The 21,685-nt window shown below is 43.6% G+C and overlaps 1 protein-coding gene across 1 annotated transcript in view; it reads left to right on the top strand.

Moving 5' to 3' along the window:
- The first annotated feature begins 470 nt into the window (after window positions 1–470).
- Window positions 471–21,685, top strand: part of CLCN5 (chloride voltage-gated channel 5) — a 171,645-nt gene continuing 150,430 nt past the window's right edge. The window contains exons 1-3 of the mRNA XM_080653678.1: window positions 471–574; window positions 1,160–1,273; window positions 3,651–3,808. Coding sequence (XP_080509804.1) covers window positions 3,793–3,808 — 16 coding nt within the window. The 5' untranslated portion in view covers window positions 471–574; window positions 1,160–1,273; window positions 3,651–3,792. The remainder of the gene's footprint in view (window positions 575–1,159; window positions 1,274–3,650; window positions 3,809–21,685) is intronic.

Here is a 21,685-nt window from a genome sequence, read left to right as displayed (position 1 = left end):
TAATAGAATTAGTATTCAATTTCTACTACTAACTACTCTGTGGGCTAGGAGCTCAGGATAAACAGTTTCATGCTAAAACCAAAAATCGTTCCGCAGGCTCGAAACAGTGAAACACAATGCAGTACTTCTCTTTCAAAAGCAATGGACACGCCCAGCAGTGGGTTTAGGGCCTGCCCAGTCCTCATTAAATATGGCAGCGAGGGGGGGGGGGGCTACCTATTGCGGCTGCGCAAGCGTAAACCCCTCCCAGCTCCTCGATCTCAGCTGCAGTTTAGGTCCCGCCGCCACCCGAGCTGGCATCGCCCCCTCCCCGCTTGCCCAAGGTGTGGGGAGAGGGCCCCCGCCAGGGCGCGCAGGCGCAGACGTCAACTCTGCTTGGCCGATACTTGGCGAGGCGCCCGTCACGTGAGCTGCGCGCCCGCTCGGCTCCCTCTCCTCCCGGCAGGCTGTGAATGAAGCTCAGCCGGCTACGTGGGGCGCTAGCTCAACTTGGTGTTCTGGGCGCCAGAGCCATCTGAGCGCTCGGCCCGCCAGCCGCGGACACGGGCTCCACCGCTCCAGATCTCGGCGACAGGTAAAGACATATGAGCTGTCCCTTCTCCAACAGGTCCTTCGCGGCCCGCTGGCTCCCGGCCCACCCCCTCGAGCACCCCTGCGTTCAGCGACAGGGAGAAGCGCTCCCCGCTGGCTCGGCCCCCTGGAGATGGGGGTTCCCCACGCCTGGCCGCCGCCTGGCACTCGAAGGAGTTAGACCGGCTAGTTCTAGCCAGCGAAGGGTGGCATCTTCTCGGGAGCCCAGCCCTAGTCTCCGAGCTAGGGTCCCAGCAAAGTTTTCTCGCAGAGCGGCGCCAAGCCCGCCCCGCTTTTGAAAGGGGGAGGTTAGCTACAAGGAGTCCCTTTTCCAGAACTGGAGCAGGGTGGCTTTGGCTGGCAAAGCTCTGTCAAGGCCCCGTTCTTCTGCCTCCTGCTCTGGACTCACAGGGTGGTGTGGGTCTTAGAGAAGTGGAGTCCAAACTCTCAGAAAACTAGTTGCTGCTAGTTTTTCTTTTCCCACTTAGCGGAAAGGCGGTTCTCTCCAGATTGTCCAGGCTTGCGCCTGAGTGCCTTCACCATGAAGGGCTTTTCCTTCACATTGATGCGCCTTTACCTTACATTTCAGAGCAAATCAGTTTCCTGGACTGCCAAGTGAAGCTGTATGTGTGCGCCTGATAACGTCTGTGTAAGCTACCTCGACTAAGTGAAGGAAATCCAGAAGTGTGGGGCATAAAAGCCAGTAAGAATCTGCTTTACGTAAACTCCATACGTTTATTAGCAATTATCTGTGTTGGACTTCAGAGATGTTAAATTTTGCTTGTTTCCACCAAGCACGGACCGGTACTATGTGACTGCACCCGAAATAAAGGGGAGGGGGGGGGGGTAGGAGAAGAAGGCAAACCCAAACACTGTTCAGGTTCGGGATAAGTAAGTCCTCGGAGTGCTTTTTTTTTTTTTTCATTTTTCTTTTTTTCTGGCGAATCCATCCTAGGACTTTGTGGATCTTTCTTTATGCAAAGCATTGTCTTTTCTCTGTTGTTGTTTTTGAAACTAGTGTACACCATTCGCACTTTGTCCTTAAAACATCCATTAAGAAGGCCAAAATGATCACTCTCAACTTTGTGTTAGTCTTCAGTACATGTGTGCTAGTGCTTTCATTTCATGGTGGAGGTGTTGCTTGTATGAAAGCTATGGAGCACAGCCAGCGTGGCTCAGTGGTTGAGTGTTCACCTATGAACCAGGAGAGGTTTGATTCCCTGTCGGGGCACGTGTCCGGGTTGCGGACTCCATCCCCAGTGTGGGGCGTGCAGGAGGCAGCTGACCATTGGTTCTCTCTCATCGTTGATGTTTTGATCTCTCTATCCCTCTCCCTTCCTCTCTCTAAAATCAATAAAAATATATTAAAAATATATTTTGAATGGGGGAGGTTAGATTTTTATGGTTTCCGCCCCCTACCGGGGTTGGAACCTGGGACACTTCAGTCCTCAGGCCCACACTCTATCCACTGAACCAAAACTGGCTAGGGCCGATCAAAATATATTAAAAAAAAGTTATGGAAATAGCAATATGCTTTGATGTTGACCAGGTCAGAAAGGTGAGAACATTTTCTTTAAAAAAAGCAAGTTGGCTCATATGCTAAGTAAGGAAGACCAATTTATTAATTAAGAACTTGTTTAAATGGACAAGCAAAGTGTTCAATATATTAAAATTCAAAATCAAAGTAGTCGAATCTTTCATCTTCCATTCCTAGCACCTTTTAAAAAAATGTTTTCATTGACTTTTTTAGAGAGAGAGAGGATAGAAAGACAAAAATATCGATGTGAGAGAAACACCAATTGACTACCTCCTATATGCTCCCTACTGGGGATCAAGCCCAAAACCCAGGAACCCAGGCATGTGCCTGACTGGGAATCGAACCAGTGACCTCTTGGTTCATGGTTTGATGTTCAACTACTGAGCAACACTGGCTGGGCCCTAGCGTCTTTCTTTTTTTAAAATTCATTGATTTTTTTACAGAGAGGAAGGGAGAGGCATAGAGAGTTAGAAACATCGATGAGAGAGAAACATCGATCAGCTGCCTCCTGCACACCCCCTACTGGGGATGTGCCCGCAACCAAGGTACATGCCCTTGACCAGAATCGAACCTGGGACCCTTCAGTCTGCAGGCCGACGCTCTATCCACTGACCAAACCGGTTAGGGCCCTAGCATCTTTTATATCCTTGCAAATAGTATTGTCATAAGGTGGAATTTGACATTTTAAAAATAGGAATGAGCTGGATTAACTTGACTTAACTTAAAGTAGTACTTTATTTTTTCTTTGGTCTTTCTCCACCCCCTCCCCATTATAAAAGCAACATATGCTCCCTACAGGACATTGGCAAAGTGTGGAAAAGTATAATGAAGCAGAGAGGAAGAACCACCCAGAGGGCATCACTCTTTTTATTATGCTTCCTTCCTTTTCTTTTCCTATATAAGATCTATTTTAAACTTTAAGTAGTCACAAAATTTGCTGTCCCTTCTACAATTTTTTTTTTACTTTTTACTTTTTTTTTATTGTTTGAAGTATTACAAATAGTAGTACATATGTCTCCTTTGTTTTCCCCATTGACCTCCCCCCGGCCTCCCCTACCCCCCAGTACATGCCTTTACCTGCCCCCCCTCAGTGTCTTGTATCCATTGGTTATGCTTATATGCATGCGTACAAGTCCTTCAGTTGATCTCTTACAGCCCCCCCACAACCTCCCCTGCCTTCAGGGGTTTGGGGAAGGGCATTGGATATTATGCTGCTCTTTATTTCCCAAAGCATGGAACATCAAGATAGGAAAGATGCTTAACAATTATCTCATCCAAGCACCCATCCTTTGAGATTCCAAATCCCATTTGTTGAAGGTCCCGTGATCCATGCAGAATTGGACAACACTTAGTGGCAATGTGAACTGACTCTTGATCTCCCCATTTTATGTGTCTGCAGTGATCCCTTGCTGCTTAGGGCGAACTTGATACTGCCTGTCTGCATATCTTTGAAAGAGAGATTTAGGGAGGGACAGGAGATAATTTTCAAGGATTTGAAATACTTTTTTAAATTCAGGTATTCATTTTTTATTTACATTTTCAGGGTTGGGGCTTGAACATCTGTCATAAAGTAAGACCACACCACTGCTGTTCCAGCTATATCCCGTTAAAGCCTCCCTACAAAACTGGGGTGCTCTGGGAAACTCTGAGCCTGTGACCTCTACGTGGGAGTGGATAGGATCAACATGGCCATGTGGCAGGGTAAGAAAATTAGCACTCATTCCTCTAACTGGTTTTTCCTCCTTCTCTATCTTCCATCCCTAGTTCCCCCAAACCCAGCTAGTGGCAGGCAGCCAGCTGTTTCTTTAATTTAACCCTTTGTCTTCACAAGGACAAAGCGTTTGTGTTTAAAAGAAGTTCGCTAGCTAGAAGTTAAAAATATTTAAAAGTGGGGATGGAGGAGTGGTGGGGGAAGTAGAAGGAAAATGTGCCAGAAGCATTTTCAAAAAACTTCCTTTGTTTGAACATGTGCTCGTGGGGGTTATATTGAGGAAACAGTATATTTTTTCATATTTGTGTTTTTCATTTGTTTCTGGCAGTTTTCTATCATAAGGTTCTCAAAGGTGAAGGAGACAGATGTCAACACCTTCCTGGCATCCTCTTCCCAGTAAAAACTTTAAAGCATATTTAATGTTACAATGTTTATGTTTGGTTGATAGAAGGAAAATGCCTGTTTAATATTATGAACTACTCAAGAGCAAAGCTCACTGATATCTTGCCTGCTGGATTATATCTCTTGTGAAGCTGTGAATTGCTGCTGGCACAAAGTTATTTCTTACTTTCAGTGGGGTTGAGGATTGGGCCCTTTGGGATAGTATCAGAATCTTCAGGGATGCATGGGATTTTTATGTTATCAAAGGCGAGTGTAGGTTTAAGACTTGATAGAGAAACCTACCCAAATTGGTCTATGACCCACAAAAGGTTAAGGATTGGGTAGAATGAAGAGTTCGGATGTCTATAAATACTCAACACGTAGGTTTGTTGGTGGTCTGATGTAGCTTTTAAAACTATCCTGTTGGTTATGGCTTCAAGTATGGAGTCACACGAATGTAACAACTATTTTTTGATATAAGAGGATTGTCAAGTTAAAGACATTTGTTGAAATGGGATTCTGCCTGTATGCCTGCTTTGACTCACACAATGGGCATTTATCTGGAGCAGTTTGAATATTCTTGTTAAACCCTGAGATATTCATTCATTCAACAAACAGAATACAGAGATGAATAATACACGGCACACTAGACAGTTCCTTGTCTTATGGAAAAGACAGACAAATAAACAAAAACTGTGTCAGGCTGAATAAGTGTTATAATAGGGAGAGGTACAAAATGCAATAGATGCCCAGAGGAAGGCATAATGAACTCTGAGTTTTGAGCCGGTCTAAATAAACGAGTGGGAGTTTGCCAGATGGGCAAATGAGAGAATTGCATTCTGGGCAGATAGAGAAGCACTGTTTGGGAACTTCTAAGTTGCTCTGTGTGCCTCGTGTGAGATGTGTGGGGCATGACCTCAGATGAAGCTGGGAAGGTAGTTGGGGGGCCAGATAAAAAAGAGCCTTGTATGTTTTACGGAGGATTTTACACTTTTATCCTGAAGACAAAGATTCTAAACATGGAAGTAACATGGTCAGATTTTGTTTAAGAAAGTTGACTTTGGCAGCAGTGTTGAAGTGGGGTTGGAGCTGGATAGAATGAAAGCCAAGAGTCATTTGGAGAGTTTCTGGTATACTGCTTTAGGGAAGAGATGGTAAAGGTCTGAGCAGAAACAGGAGCAACAAAGATAGAATGGAATGAGTTCTAGAAATGTTCAGTGACCAGATGTGGGAGGAAGTGAGCCTGGGGCCATTGGTGCCATTCACTCAGATGGGGAATGTGGGAGGTTATGAGAAGGGCATGGCGATGGATGGTAGGAACTTACTGTACCTTGTTTCGTTTGGCTTGTTTTGTTTGAGACACCTGTGGGCTGTCAGGTTACTGTTTAAAAGCCAATTATGAAAATATGGGACTGGAGTTTGTGCGGGTGAGGATCTGAAGTATTGTTCTAAATGATGCATAAAAAGCACATGTGTTTTCTCTGTGTTTAATGGAAATGTCATTAGTAGTTAATGATTTATTTATTGTATAATACATATTTTAATGGATAACAATTTTTAATAAAAAGGTCATTCGTTATTTTCTTAATAAATAATATATTTTGCTATCTCAGGCCCTGGAATCTGATCTGTCTAAAATCACATTGGAGTAAAACCCAATTTTTCTAGCATTAGTGAAGAGGGGAGTATGACACCTAAGTAACTACAACACATTTCTTGTTTTGGGCAACCTCTGAAGTGATAAGCATTATACAATAACTAGAGGCCCGTTGCACGATATTCGTGCAAGAACAGGCCTTCCTTCCCCTGGCTTCACTCCCAGCCGCCCGAGAGCCGGCAAGTCCCTGCTCCCTGGCTGTCCGGAGCCGGTGAGTCCCCGGTCCCGGGCCGCCCGGGAGGCGGCCGGGAGCTGGCACCTCCTCGCTCTCGGGCCACCTGGAGCTGTCTGAAGTACCACTACAGTAGCTCCCTCCGCCGCCCCCCTTCCCCTCGTAGCAGGCTTCACTCCATCTTTGTTGGGTTAATTTGCATACTCACTCTGATTGGCTGTGGGCATAGCAGAGTGATGGTTAATTTGCATGTTTCTCTTTTAGGTAAGATAGTTTGGGTGGCAATATAGTATAGTAGTTAAAAGTATGGGTGTGGGTTCAACTCAATTGGTTCCATCATTTGATACTTGTGAGACCTTGGGCAAGTCCCTTAACCTCCTCTGTGTCTCAGTTTTTACCTTTGTAAAATGGGGATAATAATAGGACTCACTTTATAGGGTTGTTGTAAAGATTGAATTAATATATGCAAAGCACTTGGAACATCGTAAGTGTCCTATAAGGTGTGTGCCATTATTACTAGTACTGAGACATTTAGAATATTGTGTATCATATAATAAGTGTTCAGTAAAATTTAGCAATAGCTGTTGTTTCTACTACTACACTTCTATTACTACTATTCCCTGCAGGCAATTTCATGTTGTTCTTGGAAGCCCCACCCTGTGGTAGTCTGTTTGGGTCTTTAGTTAGAGGTTTAGAACTGAAGAGATCCTTGGAAAACCTCTAGCCCAAACCCCAGAGCTTAAGTGACATGCCCATAATCAAACAGGTTGGTAGTAGTGACTCAGGTCTCTTGATTCCTTATTCTAATTTTCTTTCCATGGGCTCATGGAAGAGGGTATGTGTGGGCCTTTCAGCTCATAGAAGCTCTGAGTCAGTCTCTGAAGCTAGCTGAGGAACTCTTAAGTGGTAGAGGAAGCCAAGTTTCCTTAGTTTCTCAAGTCACCTCTGTTCAGTTCCTCCATGGAGAACTGGATCAGAATTCCCATATCTATTAAACATGGCCAACGTAATTATTTTGACTTCTTGATGGAGCCCTCTAATACATTTCCTGGCCACTTTAAACAGAGTATACTGGGCATAATTTAATATTTTTTGCTAACTCAGGATCATTATTAATAACATCAATTTTATTGGCCTAGTAGTTAAGGAAATGTTGAAGAGAAGACTAGCCAGTTTGGGATGAGATAAGGTTGGAGACTTATGTTGTCAGTTGTTATTTATTTATTCAATTAACATTTATGGCCCTGGCCAGGTAACTCAGTTGGTTAGACCGTGCAGGGGTCCTCAAACTACGGCCCGCGGGCCACATGCGACCCGCCGAGGACATTTATCCAGCCCGCCGGGTGCCGCTGCCTGTCCTACTTAGCAGCCGACGCGTCCCGGGCCCGCAGTGCGCATAGGAATTTGTTCATAGTTTTTTTTTTTTTAAACTATAGTCCGGCCCTCCAACGGTCTGAGGGACAGTGAACTGGCCCCCTGTTTAAAAAGTTTGAGGACCCCTGGAGCATTGACCCCATATGCCAAGGTTGTGGGTTTGATACCTGGCCAGGGCACATATAAGAATCAAACAATGAATGTATAAATAAGTGGAACAACAATTGATCTCTCTCTCTCTCTCTCTCTCAAAGCAATCAATCAATCAAATAAAGACATTTAGGAAGCACCAGTTGTGCACCAGGCACAATGATGTAATGGTCAGTAAAAACAGGTATGGTCTCTGCTCTCATGGAGCTTACCAAATAAGATAAAAGTAGCATTTCAAATTATTGAAATGTGCTGAAATGATTTGGAAAAATTATACCAATATAAATTTAGAAGGATTAAAATAATTTCTTAATAAAGGAGGGGGTGCATCAGAATTGCCTGTGGTGCCTTTTAACAATATTTCTGTTCAGGTTTCACTCCCCTTCCAAAACTGTGATTCAGTCTTTTTTTTTTTTTTTAAATATATTTTATTGATTTTTTACAGAGAGGAAGAGAGAGGGATAGAAAGTTAGAAACATCGATGAGAGAGAGACATCAATCAGCTGCCTCCTGCACGCCCCCTACTGGGGATGTGCCCGCAACCAAGGTACATGCCCTTGACCGGAATCGAACCTGGGACCCTTCAGTCCGCAGGCCGACGCTCCATCCTCTGAGCCAAACCAGTTAGGGCTGATTCAGTCTTAAGACATGAGCATTTAAAGAAGCTCTGTAAGCAATTCTGATGTGTAATCCTGTTTGGGAACTGCTGCATTAAAGAATCTAAAATTTTTTTAAAAAAAGAGAGAAATGATAAAAGAACTAAAAAATATAGCAGAATATATAATCTTGGGGTAGGGAAGATATTTATATGTATTATATCAAAGGTAGAATAATAAAGAAAATATTAATATAATTAAGTATATGAAAAATTTAAATTTCTGCACAAAATCATAAATAAAGTTAATGAGGAAACTAGAAACAATTGCAACAAGACTCATTATTCTTTTTAAAATATATATTTTATTGATTTCAGAGAGGAAGGGAAAGGGAGAGAGAGAGATAGAAACATCAGTGATGAGAGAGAATCATTGATTGGCTGCCTCCTGCATGCCGCACTCTAGGGATCGAGCCTGCAACCCAGGCATGTGCCTTGACTGGGAATCGAACTGTGACCTCCTGATTCACAGGGTGACGCTCAACCACTGAACCATGCCAGCCAGGCAAGACTCATTATTCTTAATACATAAAGATTTATAGAGCAGAAAAGATATAATATAAGAAAAAAATATTTTACTAGAAAATGAGCAAATGATGGGAATAAGAAAATACATAAAAGAAGAAATTTAAGTTGCCAGTAAACATGAAAAATATTCTAGTAGTAAAGGAGAATTATTATTATTATTATTATTATTTTTTTAAATATATTTTATTGATATTTTACAGAGAGGAAGGGAGAGGGATAGAGAGCTAGAAACATCTATGAGAGAGAAACATCCATCAGCTGCCTCCTGCACACCTCCCACTGGGGATGTGCCCGCCACCCAGGTACATGCCCTTGACCAGAATCGAACCCGGGACCCTTCAGTCCGCAGGCCGACGCTCTACCCACTGAGCCAAACCGGTTTCGGCAGTAAAGGAGAATTAAAATGGCGTATCATCAGTCAGAGAAAGTACCATCTGATCTCACTTGTATGTTGAATCTGATGAACAAAATAAACTGATGAACAAAATAGAAACAGAGGCATGGATGCATAGAATAGACAGACAGCTGTCAGAGGGGAGGGGGTTTAAGGGCTGGATGAAAGAAGGTGAAGGATTAAGCTACATAGACTCAGACAACAGTGTAGTGATAGAGGGAAAGGGGGTGGGGTAGGTGGAGGTGGGCAAAGGGTGGGGGGAAATGGGCATGGAAAGAGACTTTGCTTGGGGCGATGGGTGCACGATGCAGTATGATCTTGTGAACCAATGTCACCCCAATACATTTAATAAAAAATATAAATTGGTATACCATTTTCTCCAATGAAATTTGCAAAGATTAAAAAGGAATGCATGAGAAAAATCAGTGTTGGTGAAGACATTCTCACATACTTCTGATGGGAATGTCAATTTGGCAATATTTATCAAAACCTTTTGACCCAGTACTTCCCTTTCTTGGAATTTATTCTAAGGAAATAATGAAAGATGTGTACAAAGCTGTATCAATAAGGATATTGATTGTAACATTTTCTATAGTGGGGAAATTGATGGCACTTGGATTCTGATGCATTGATACAATGGAATACTATGGTTGCTAAAATGATAATGTAGAGTTCTATTAGGTTCATGATATGATGTTAAAGGGTGGGGCAGAGGGAGGCTGATCTCAAATTATCAATAGTTAAAAGTCTGGGCTCTGAGCTTACAGCTGGATTGAAAGTCCAGCTTTATCAACTGCATGATGTTGGGAAGTTACTGACTTTATCCATCATCCACATCAGTTCAAGATGGATAAAATAGCAGCAAAACAGCAGAGAACCTAATAGTTCCCAACTTGTACACACCCATTAGGATCCCCTGGGGATCTCTTAAACCCACCCAGGCTCAGGCCTTACCCAGTCCAATTAAGTCAGAATCTCTGGGGACAGGATTTTGGAAGCCCCCACCACCCCTGCCAGGAAACTCCAATGTGTAGACAAGTTTGGGAACTGCTGAGTAATGCATAGGGTAGCTGGGAGGATTAAATGAAAAAAATCACAGTGTCTGGCATGTGGTAAGTACTCAATTCATGGTGACTGTTGTTAGTAACTGTTATTTTATTTATTGACTTATTTTTGGTTAACCCTTACTAGAGGATATTTTTTTCATTTTTTATTTTTAGAGAGTGGGAGGAGAGAGAGAAGGGGGGAGAGAGAAACATCAATGTGAGAGAGACACATCAATTGGTTGCTTCCCACATGCTCCCTGATCAAGGCTGGGGATCGAACCTACAATCCTTTGTTAGGTACACAGGCTGATGCTCTAACCACTTAGCATACCAGCCAGGGCAGTAACTTATTTATTTATTTTTTTTTCAAATTTTTATTAAGGTATTATATGTGTACATATCTTACCATTGCCCCCCCACCCCACCCCCATACCTGCCCCCACCCCCCAATGTTTTGCATCCGTTGGTTACTCTTATATGCATGCATACAAGTCCTTCAGTTGATCTCTTATTTCCCCCACCTCTCCCTAACCTTACCGCTGTAATTAGACACTCTGTTTGATGCTTTACTGCCTCTGTAACTATCTTTTGGTTCATCAGTTTATAATGTTTTTCATTATCCCTAAATGAGTGAGATCATGTGGTATTTTTCTTTCATTGACTGGCTTATTTCACTTAGCATAAAGTAACTTATTTTTTATAGTATGATCCATTTTAATATATGTGCTTGTGTCCATGTATGTATAATATAAAGAAAAGTCTAAGGGGATATAGACGAAAGTATTTAAAAAGAAATTATAGTTAACTTTAGTTTTGCTTATTTGTATCTTCCAATTTTTCAGTAAGTAACATGGATTCCTTGTTAATTTAAAAAAGGATAATTTCTGAAGGAAATATCAGATATATGTGTGTCATACAGCTTTATATACTAAGGTATTTATAATAGTGACAAACTGAAGACACAGTTTCCATAGTAAGGGGAATGTAAGTAAATTATGGTAGGTACATAGAGTAAATTATCTGGCCATTAAAAATCAAAAGTAAGGCTGAGGAAAATCTTCATGATATAATGGAAAAGTATGGGATTATTCCATTACTGGCTTTTTAATTTAAACACTAGAGGCATGGTGCATGAAATTCATGCATGGGGGGAGGGGGGAGTGTCCCTCAGCCTGGCCTCTGCCCTCTTGCAATCCAGGACTGCTCGAGAGGGTCCCTAGGCCTGGCAGGCGATCAGTGCCTATCCGGGCTTTCCTTCCCACAGCTGCTGGCAGCTGGCCCCATCCCCACAGCTGCCACTGCTTGCCATCTGTGCAGCGCTCCCCCCTCCCCCACCATGGGTCGCCTCCCTCTGTGGGCAACAGGTGTGGGGTGCGATTGCTTGACTGGCTGGGCCTCCCTCTGCAGGGTGATCACTGGCCCTGCACACCCGCCACAGCATTGCTGGCCGGTGGCCTGGGCCTCCCTCTGTGGAGCGATTGATTGCAGAGCCCCCCATCAGTCGCCCTGCAGAGGGTGGCCTGGGCCTCCCTCTGTGGGGTGATCGTGGGGCGATGGCAGGGGCCCCCTAGACCAATCGCATCGCACCCGCCTTGGCTGGCCTGGTGCCAGTGCATGTCATAGTGTGGTTGTCCGGAAGGTTGTCCGGACGTTCGTTCTGTTGTTCGGTCTTTCGGTCGATTTGCATATTATGCTTTTATTATTATAGATGGGTTTTTGTGTATCTCTGTGTTTCATGTTATATTCACACCTATGAATGTAACAATCAATAGAGAATGGAAGGAAATGAAACAAAATTGTTAAAGTGGTTATCTCCAGGTAATAGGATTAACTTACTATTTTTCTTTTATACTTTCCAAATTTTATGCAATGAATATGTATTACTTTTATAATCAGAAAACAAGTATTTGAAAATGTGATATGAAATAATAGTGCCTCCCACAAGGAGTGAATTGTGTGGGCTTCTGGACAGCTGCTTTAGCCATTCTGTGTCCTCTCTATCTCCAAAATAATAATTAAAAAAAAAAGAAACCAAGCCCGTGAGGGTTTGGTTAGGGCAGTGGTCAGCCAACCACGGCTCGCGAGCCACATGCGGCTCTTTGGCCCCTTGAGTGTGGCTCTTCCACAAAACACCACGTGCAGGCGCACGCGTACAGTGCGATTGAAACTTCGTGGCCCATGCGCAGAAGTCGGTTTTCGGCCTGGGCGAGTCTATTTTGAAGAAGTGGCGTTAGAAGAAGTGGGGGTGTCAGTTGCATGTGGCTCTCGAGCCGCGGTTTGCCGACTACTGGGTTAGAGCATTTTTTTTGCTATTAATACTTTCTCAAGTACTCTTGTAATTTTTGACTGCCTCTCCTCTTGACTCCAAAAACTCTTGGGGAATGAGAGTGGGGACAGGGAGATTGTACAAAAATGGGGAGTTGACAGTGTGGGATTGAAATAACAAGGCAAGGTGGCGAAATATATCAGGGTAAGCATGAATAAGGCAGAGGAAAATTTTAATAAAATAGTTGCAATAAGAAATGGTTCTGTTGGCTTCAGATCCAAAGGAAGCATATTTCCGCCTTGCAGCTTTTTTTTTTTTAAGCACATCACAGTGTATTTGTAAACACTGGTGACTTAGCTAACACATGAGGGCCAGGGGAGCATCACAGAGTGTTCAGTGAATTGATGACAGAACTTCAGTGTGAAATCTGGACAGCTGTGTGTCTTGATAGTTGGACTGCTATCACCTAGGAAAAGCCATCTGTTCCTGCCTGTTGACCAAAATGTTAGTATCTGTGTGACTCTCAAACGAAAGTTATGGTGTTAGAGCAGGAGTAAAGAAACAGAGCCCCTCTCCCCCCTTTTTTGTCTGTCTGGCCCAGTGTCTCACTTACAACGGATACAGAAATGAGCTGTTTTTCTGCACTACTAGTATTGCCCTTCTACAACTCAACTCCTCAGTGGGGCAGGATAGTTGGGGAATGGATTATGATAAAAAGCAATGGGTAGGGGATAAACCAAAATAATTTTCCAGCCCTGGCTGGGCAGCTCAGTTGGTTGGAGCATCCTCCTATACACCTAAAGGTTGTGGGTTCTATCCCCGGTTGGGGCCTATGCAGAAGGCAACTGATCAGTTTCTCTCTCACATCGATGTTTCTCTCTCTCTCTCTTCCTTTCTCTCTAAAATCAATAAAAACATATCCTTGGGTGAGGATAAAAACAGAACAAAACAGCCCAGCCAGCATGGATCAGTGGTTGAGCATCAACCTATGAATCAGGAAGTCACAGTTCAATTCCCAGTCAGAGCACATGCCCGGGTTGTGGGCTCAATCCCCAGAGTGGGGCATGCAGGAGGCAGCCCATCAATGATTCTTTGTCATCATTGATGTTTCCATCTCTCTCCCTCTCCCTTCCTCTCTGAAATCAATAAAAATACATTAAAAAAATCACAGAACAAAACCATTTTTCAGACAATTTTTCTCTAAGAGCCAGCCATTCCTTCCCAAGAAAACAGTTGTGGAAGGAACACAGGCCTTGGAATCAGATACATGTGTATCTGAATCCAGATCAGCCAGTTGGTAGCCAAAGTGACCTAAACTCCCAAAACCTCAATTGTCTCATCTGTGAAGCATGGTATCTGGAGACTGACTCCCTAGGTTTGTATCCTGGCTTGGTCACCGCTAGCTGTGGGCAAGTTATTTCATGACTTTTTGCCTCATGCTCTTCATCTATAAAATGGGGATAATAATAATCATACCTCCTCTTAGGATTATTGGGAGATAAAGTGAGTTAATATGCACATATACGGCCTTTGAACATTGCCTGACACTTGTTAAACACTGCGGTACATGAGAATGAGAATCACCAAAATGCCTAGCCTGTTTTAGCTGCTGTGATTGTATAATAATTGCAGTAGCAGCAGGAAAACAAATTGATATGCTCTTAATTGGATGTTTTCAAACTGGAAAGGGTCTTTAAGGGTAATCTATTGCAAATGTCTCATCTTGGAAAGCATGAAGTCAAGGCCAATCTCTGTCTATTTCACTCTATTGCATTACACTGCCTCCCCGAGGCTTGACTATTTTATAATTTTCTACTAGATGTTAATCCTTCCATACTCCACTTTATTGCTACAAGTTCAGTGCCCCCTCGCCCCACAATTGTTTTGTCATTGCGGCTTCCAGGATGTGTTTTCTCTTCCCGTCACTCTGTTAGCATTTTTGAAATAAACTATAGGTTTTAACCAAAATTATGATTCAAAGTTTCCTGTTTCATGTAAGGCTGTTCTGTGTGTGGTGGGGCAGGAGGGGAGGATGGACTAGAAAGTTTCAGTACAAGTGGCAACACATGCCAGATTCTTCTTATTCCTACCTTCTGTTAACACCAGGTATTTACAGACCTGTGGTCAGACCAAAGAAACTGTTGAGGAGTTAATAGGATGAGGTAACCCCCGTAGTAGTGACCTATTTTAATATTTTTCAACCCAATGCCACTCAGGTACTAGGTAGCATTTTATTATATTTATTTAGGATTTCTGCCCTGACTACTTCCATGAAGAGCATCACAGAAATTGCAACACAGAGCAGTTAGAAATAAATCCAGGACAGGAACTATCCAATGGAGATGAACTGGATAGTACCAAGTGTGTGGGATACTCTGGGCATTGAATTTTTTTCTTCTGCCCTTCCTCTCTCTCCGCAAAAAGATAATATCATTAACATCTTCTGGCAAAAAAAAAGTTCATAAGTAGAGAAAACCCCCTGGCCCTGTCTGTACTAAGTGTTCTCATGACTCAGCACTGAATATTTCCAGGTTGCAATCATGATCTTGCCTATTGAGCTTGAGAGTGATGAGAGGCAGGTGGGCAGAGGAATTGCTGCTACCAAAATTTCCCTCTGCCAAGGCCTTCTTTTCCTTGGGCTCTACTAGTAATCCTATCTAATAAAAGAGTAATATGCAAATTGACCATACCTCCCCTACACCCACAAGCCATGCCCATCAGCCAATCAGGAATGAGTATGCAAATTAACCCAACCAAGATGGCTGCGGCCACAGAACAAGCAAGAGGCTTGGGTTTCCCTGGCAATGAAGGAAACCAAGCTTCCCGCACACCCTGGCCGGCCCTGGACTCCACTCAAAGCTACAAAGTTTAAATTATAGAAGATAAATAAATCCCAACAAAAATGGCGACAGCCACGGAGCTGGAGAGAGCAGGAGGCTTGGGTTGCCCCCGGTGATGGAGGAAGCCCAGCTTCCCGCAGCCCTGGCCTGCCCTGGCCTCCGCTCAAGGCTACAAAGTTTCAATTACAGAAGATAAATATATTCCAGATACCAGGGCCTCTGCTTGGGTCGCTGGGGGGCGTGGCCAGCCTGCAAACCATCACAGGCCCCTTGCCCAGGCCTCCCCATGACCCAAGGGAACCCCCACCCTGATCCGGGACACCCTTCAGGGCAAACCAGCCGGCCCCCACCCGTGCACCAGGCCTCTATCCTATCTAATAAAAGAGTAATATGCAAATTGGCCACCACTCCAACACACAAGATGGCTGCCCCCATGTGGTCAAAGATGGCCAGCAGGGTAAGGCAGTTGGGAGGGACCAGGCCTGCAAGGGAGGGCAGTTGTGGGCGATCAGGCCAGCAGGGGAGGGCAGTTGGGAGGAACCAGGCCTGCAAGGGAGGGCAGTTGGGGCGATCAAGCCTGCAGGGGAGGGCAGTTAGGGGTGACCAGGACAGCAGAGGAGGGAAGTTGTGGGCGACCAGGCCTGCAGGGAAGGGCAGTTGGGGGGGACTCAGGCCTGCAGGGGAGAGCAGTTGAGGGGGACCAGGCCTGCAGGGAAGGGCAGTTAGGGGTGACCATGCCTGCAGGGGAGGGCAGTTAGGGGTGACCAGGCCTGCAGGGAGTGTAGTTAGAGGCAAACAGGCTGGCAGGGGAGCAGTTAGGCATCAATCAGGCTGTCAGGGGAGTGATTAGGGGGTGATCAGGCTGGCAGGCAGAAGTGGTTAGGGGCAATCAGGAAGGCAGGCAGGCGAGCAGTTGGGAGCCAGCAGTCCTGGATTGTGAGAGGGATGTCCGACTGCCCGTTTAGGCCCGATCCCGGTAGGGGTCCCAGATTGGAGAGGGTGCAGGCTAGGCTGAGGGACACACACCCCTGTGCATTAATTTCGTGCACCGGGCCTCTAGTAAATAATAATAACAGAGCCTCTTCCACTTACATTCTTTATAGCAAATAATTGTACCGCCATCCACCCAGATATCCAAGTCAAAACTTTGTGAGGCACCATACAGTCCTTGTTCTTCCCCATGTGTAGCCCATCCCTGGTGACCTAGATAATTTCCCTTTGTTGAATTCTGGCAAATGCCTACTTCCTTTTGGTAATCAGCTGAAAAGTTGTCTCTTCTCTCTAGTCTTTCTTGAAACCTTGGCCATCCTCTGGTAAAATTTGCCTTAATCTTTTTTGTGTTTCCCCACTATATTGTATACCCATTGAAGGTATTGGCTGTATTTGTTTAATACTTCTGTTTTTATGCTGGCTGTGTGCCAGACACTACATTGGTTAAGTGCTGGGGTTTTAACAGTGACCTCAAAAGTCATGATTCTTCTAATGAACAATATAAAGTGATGAAAAAAAAAAAGATCCAGAGACATTGAAGCATGCAACAGACTAATGAATCTCAGAGGGAAGGGGGTAGGGAGCAGGGAGAGATTAACCAATGAACTTACATGCATATAAGCATAGCCCAAAGACTGGCAATAATGCCTGAGGAGGGGAAGGGAGCAAGGTGGAGGGGGTTACTGGGGGGAGGAGGGGGACATCTGTAATACTTTCAACAGTAAAGATAAATTAAAGAAAGTCATGATTCTTGCCTCCTAAGTCTTGCTGTTGTGTGAAGGAGTTGGAATGCAAACAGATAAATACACAAGTATTTCATTATGAAGTGTTGTGAATACTATGAAGTAAAGTCCTGTGAAAGAGAATAATACATGAGACAATTTACTGGAAGGAGGGTTCTGGGAGGAAGTGACAAGTTCAGCTGAGACTGAAAAAAGGCTGGGCATAGTGAATGAGGTATACAGTGGCACGGGATGAAATTGGACAGGTGGTCAGGGCTCTGGTCATGTTACCAAATACCCTGAGTGCAATGTGAAGGCTTTGTGGATAGATTGGATAGGGCAGAGTGACAGTAAATGAGAGGGAGTGTCTTGTCAATCTTTGCATACCACAGAGAATGTCCAGCACATCCTATTGATCCTTTGTTTAATGAGTAATAATTGCCTTACTTTCCTACTAGAGTTGCCATGGGATTTAAATGAAGTATGGTATGCCGAGGTGCTTTGGAAAATATCAAATGTTAAGTAAGTGTTATTCTAGATGTGATTCACTGCATTCCTTTTTTTGAAAATTCTCACCCAAGGACATGTTTTTATTGATTTTAGAGATTGAGGAAGGGAGGGAGAGAGAGAGAAACATTGATTGGTTGCCTCCTGTCTGTGCCCTGACTGGGGATCAAATCCACAACCTGAGTATGTCCCCTGACTGGGAATGGAGTCCACAACCTTTTGGTATATAGGACAACACTTCAACCAACTGAGCCACCTGTCCAGGGCCCCCTAGATTCTATACAGTGATGCTTACAGACATTCATTATCAGTGGAAAAAATAAAACAGATTCTTCATTTAATTAGCAAAATCAATCAGATCATCTCTTGCCATGAATATGCAGATGTATTGTGTTCTTACATATTTAAAGTGTGTCTTCATTGCCAATGCCTTTAACTAATTACTAGAGGCCCGGTGCACAACATTCATGCACTGGGGAGGGGGGAGTCCCTCAGCCTGGCCTGCGCCATCTCGCAGCCTGGGACCCCTTGGGGGATGTCCGACTGCAGAGGGGTCCTTAGCACTGCCGCAGAGGTGGGAGAGGCTCCCGCCATGGCTGCTGTGCTCACCAGCTATGAGCCCGGCTTCTGGCTGAGCAGCACTCCCCCTGTGGGAGCTCACTGACCACCAGGGGGCAGCTCCCGCGTTGAGCGTCTGCCCCTGGTGGTCAGTGCGCGTCATAGTGACCGGTTGTTCCACTGTTCGGTTGACTTGTATATTAGGGTTTTATTATATAGGATGAGTGAGTGCAAAACACCTTATATCACACCACTATGTAGCGCTCTTGGTGTTAGAGATAATTGTGGGTATATTGCCAGGAGGAGTATAGGTTTCTCTTCTGTGCTGAATTCACTCAATAAAATCTCCAAACCTAAGGAATTAATTATTCAAGTGCTGGACTATGCTGTACAGCTGAAACCTACATAAAATAACATTGAATGCCAACTATAATTGACAAACAATAAATTCATATATATATTTTTAAAAGAGCTGGATTAATTTTGAGGAATATATTGTACCTTCTGAATTTGCATTTGGATGGGAGCAGGGCTAATCACAGCAAGGTGTGGCTGCCACTAACTGTGCCATTTGGGTTTTCAGACTGTGTTAAAATAAAAGATGTAACAAAATCTTCAGTAAGCAGCTATTTTTGTGTTAAATATCTAGTTCCCTATTTGAGCTACAGGAACTTTAGGCGACTGATATAAAAGTTCACCTCTGTGCAGTGTTGGTGGCAATATAAATTGTTGGAGCACATTTAGAGCGCAGCTTGATGTCCTTATCAAAATGTAGGATGTGTATATCTTCTGTCCCACTGAATTTAGACTAAAAAAGAACTGCACAAAGTCACTTGATAGGGGATGTTAGTTGACTTGTTGTTGCCATTTTTTTCACTATCAAGAATCTTGATGTCTATTATTAGAGACTGATTATATTAACAGTGGTGTATACACACAATGGAATGCCATGCATTTCATAAATGAGTGAAGTAGATGAATATAAAATGATAGGGAATGCTATCCAGGATACATTTTAAGTGGGGAAAAGGGTGCATAGTGGTATTGTATGATGCCATTTGTACAACAGAAAGAAGGGGGAGAGCAGAGGATAGACATGAGTTTGTATATACGTATATTTACATATGTATACACGTCTTCTGGAATGATGCACAAGAAACAGTTATTGTTACCTTGGAAATTAGGATTGTCAGGACTAGGGGTTTTTCATTTCCACTTGACACCTTTCTATACTGCTTGACTTGTTTACAACAAACTATAATGCCTTTAGAGAATGAAATTTAAATAACACCCATACCCCACTTGAATCTTTTCTTGGTACTGTTATACTAAGAAATAAAAGCTGTAATAGTGATTGAAGTGAGAGGTCAGATCTGAAGCACAGGAGGCAGAGTCTGGGAAAATAAAGGGCCTCTGAAAGCTACCAGGGAATCATAGTGTGGCCAGGGGCATTAGGGGAGGAGCATGTGGCTTTGTTAAGCTGTAGCTTCATGCTAAGAAAGTGAGATAAAATTAGGTTAAAAGCTTGGTTTTATTGTTTGCTTTTTTTTGATGAAGCAACTTTAATTATGTCATTGGTTTTGATCTGTGGGTATGTTAATACCCAAGTAGCATAGTGATTGTATTGTAGGCCACAATTAAACAATTAAGTGTCTTTGTCTGGATAAATAGTTGTTCTTGCTTAACTTGTTTAAATATTGTAAGTGAATGCTAGGCTACAATTCTTGAGCGTTTGCTTAAGGACCTGAGGAGGACTGCAGGTATGGTTTTATGTTGAAGTGGAGAAGATATAAGTTTCCTGATATTTATATAATAATGTCTTCATTAAATCCTCAAATGCTTCAAAATCATTTTAGTCCCTCTCCCTCCCCCAAAAAGGAGGCTTTTGCCTGAGATACAAGAAGTAAAAGGAATGTCCAGCTGAATGTCCTCTTGATTTGGTTTAATGAATAGTTCTTTCACTCAGTTGTGTGTTTAGAGACAAAGAGTCACTAGCCTGCCTTAACTGGCCCTGGTTCTCTAATATTTGAAATTTTAGTCAGGAGATGGGTGGTAGAAAACTTAACAATAGATCAAGAAACAAGACAGGCTTTACTCTAGGATATATAATTGTATGCATAAGATGTATAATTGGGCAGGCAGCAGAGACTGGAGTGATGGGAACAATTATGAGAAAGGAGAAAGGCTAAATAATTTCAGACTGTTGATAGGTGTAGAAAGACTAAAATCATAAAGAATGCAACTTTTGAGAGATTTTTCTGGTTGTGGAAATCATAGAGCATGAGGAGCTACCTAGAGTGTGGTTTGAGATTAAACCTGGAGCCTGGACCTGGAAGTTATGCTTACAGAACCAGAAGGAGGATTCTCATTTTTTTTTTTATATATTTCTTTATTGATTTCAGAGAGGAAGGGAGAGGGAGGGAGAGAGAGAGAAACATCAATGATGAGAGAGAATCACTGATCGGCTGCCTCCTGCACGCCCCCTACTGGGGATCGAGCCCACAACCCCAGCATGTGCCCTTGGCTGGAATCGAACCTGGGACCTTTCAGTCCACAGGCCGACCCTCTGTCCACTGAGCCAAAGCGGCCAGGGCGGATTCTCATTTTTTTTTTAAATATATTTTATTGATTTTTTAGAGAGGAAGGAAGAGTGATAGATAGTCAGAAACATCGATGAGAGAGAAACATCGACCAGCTGCCTCCTGCACACCCCCCACTGGGGATGTGCCCGCAACCAAGTTACATGCCCTTGACCGGAATCGAACCCGGGACCCCCCAGTCCACAGGCTGACGCTCTATCCACTGAGCCAAACCGGTTTTGGCTGGATTCTCATTTTTGATGGTGATCAGAGCAGCTGTTAGAAGTAGCCCCAGCTTGAACTAGGCATAAAAGAAGATGGAACATGGAGAAGAAACCAGACATCCTAGAAAGATGGTCAGAGAAGACCTGAGCCTCAAGTGGGATGGACTTTGTATCTGCTGAGAGCCAGTATGTGGTTGCCTGTGTAGAGGATGTTGCTGAGAGGCCCCACTCCATAGTAAAGCATTCTGATTTGACTGAGGTAGAGAAAGAGATGAGGGTAAATGATAATAGCTATTACTTATTGGATAATTACTGTGTGTTTTCCCCATGTGTTTTACATAAATTTTGAGCTTGTAACTAATAGAGCCTGGATCCAAGACAGTCTGGCTTTAGGTCCTGTGCTCTTGATTACTCTGTATTCCTAGAACCATCACTCCAAGAATTCCTCCTCTATCACTACCCCCAAGCAATCAGGGTGGTAGCCAGTTGTGAAAGAAGGAAACTTCCTATTAGAGCAGTGGTCGTCAACCTTTCAGTCCTCATGGACCACCAGTGGTCTATGGACCACCTGTTGGCGACCGCTGTATTAGAGTACTCTTACTGTGGTACTAATGAACAAGTGAAATAATCTCAAGGGAGTAAGAAAGCAGAATACTTGAATAAACAGCTGATGGATAAGTGAAATGCAATTCTGTGGCCAAAATTCTGTATTCTTTCTAAACTGAAGAATGTAATTTAGTATCTTCTGTGTGGAAGACACTACTAGGTGCCACTTGTGGGACTATGAGGAATCAGAAGCAGATACTTGTACAAGGTACATTTGA

The sequence above is a fragment of the Plecotus auritus genome (genome assembly GCF_963455305.1).
Source record: "Plecotus auritus genome assembly, chromosome: X".
Classification (NCBI taxonomy): Eukaryota; Metazoa; Chordata; class Mammalia; order Chiroptera; family Vespertilionidae; genus Plecotus; species Plecotus auritus.
Note: the sequence above shows the minus strand (reverse complement) of the source record. Positions and strands in the feature narration are given on the sequence as shown.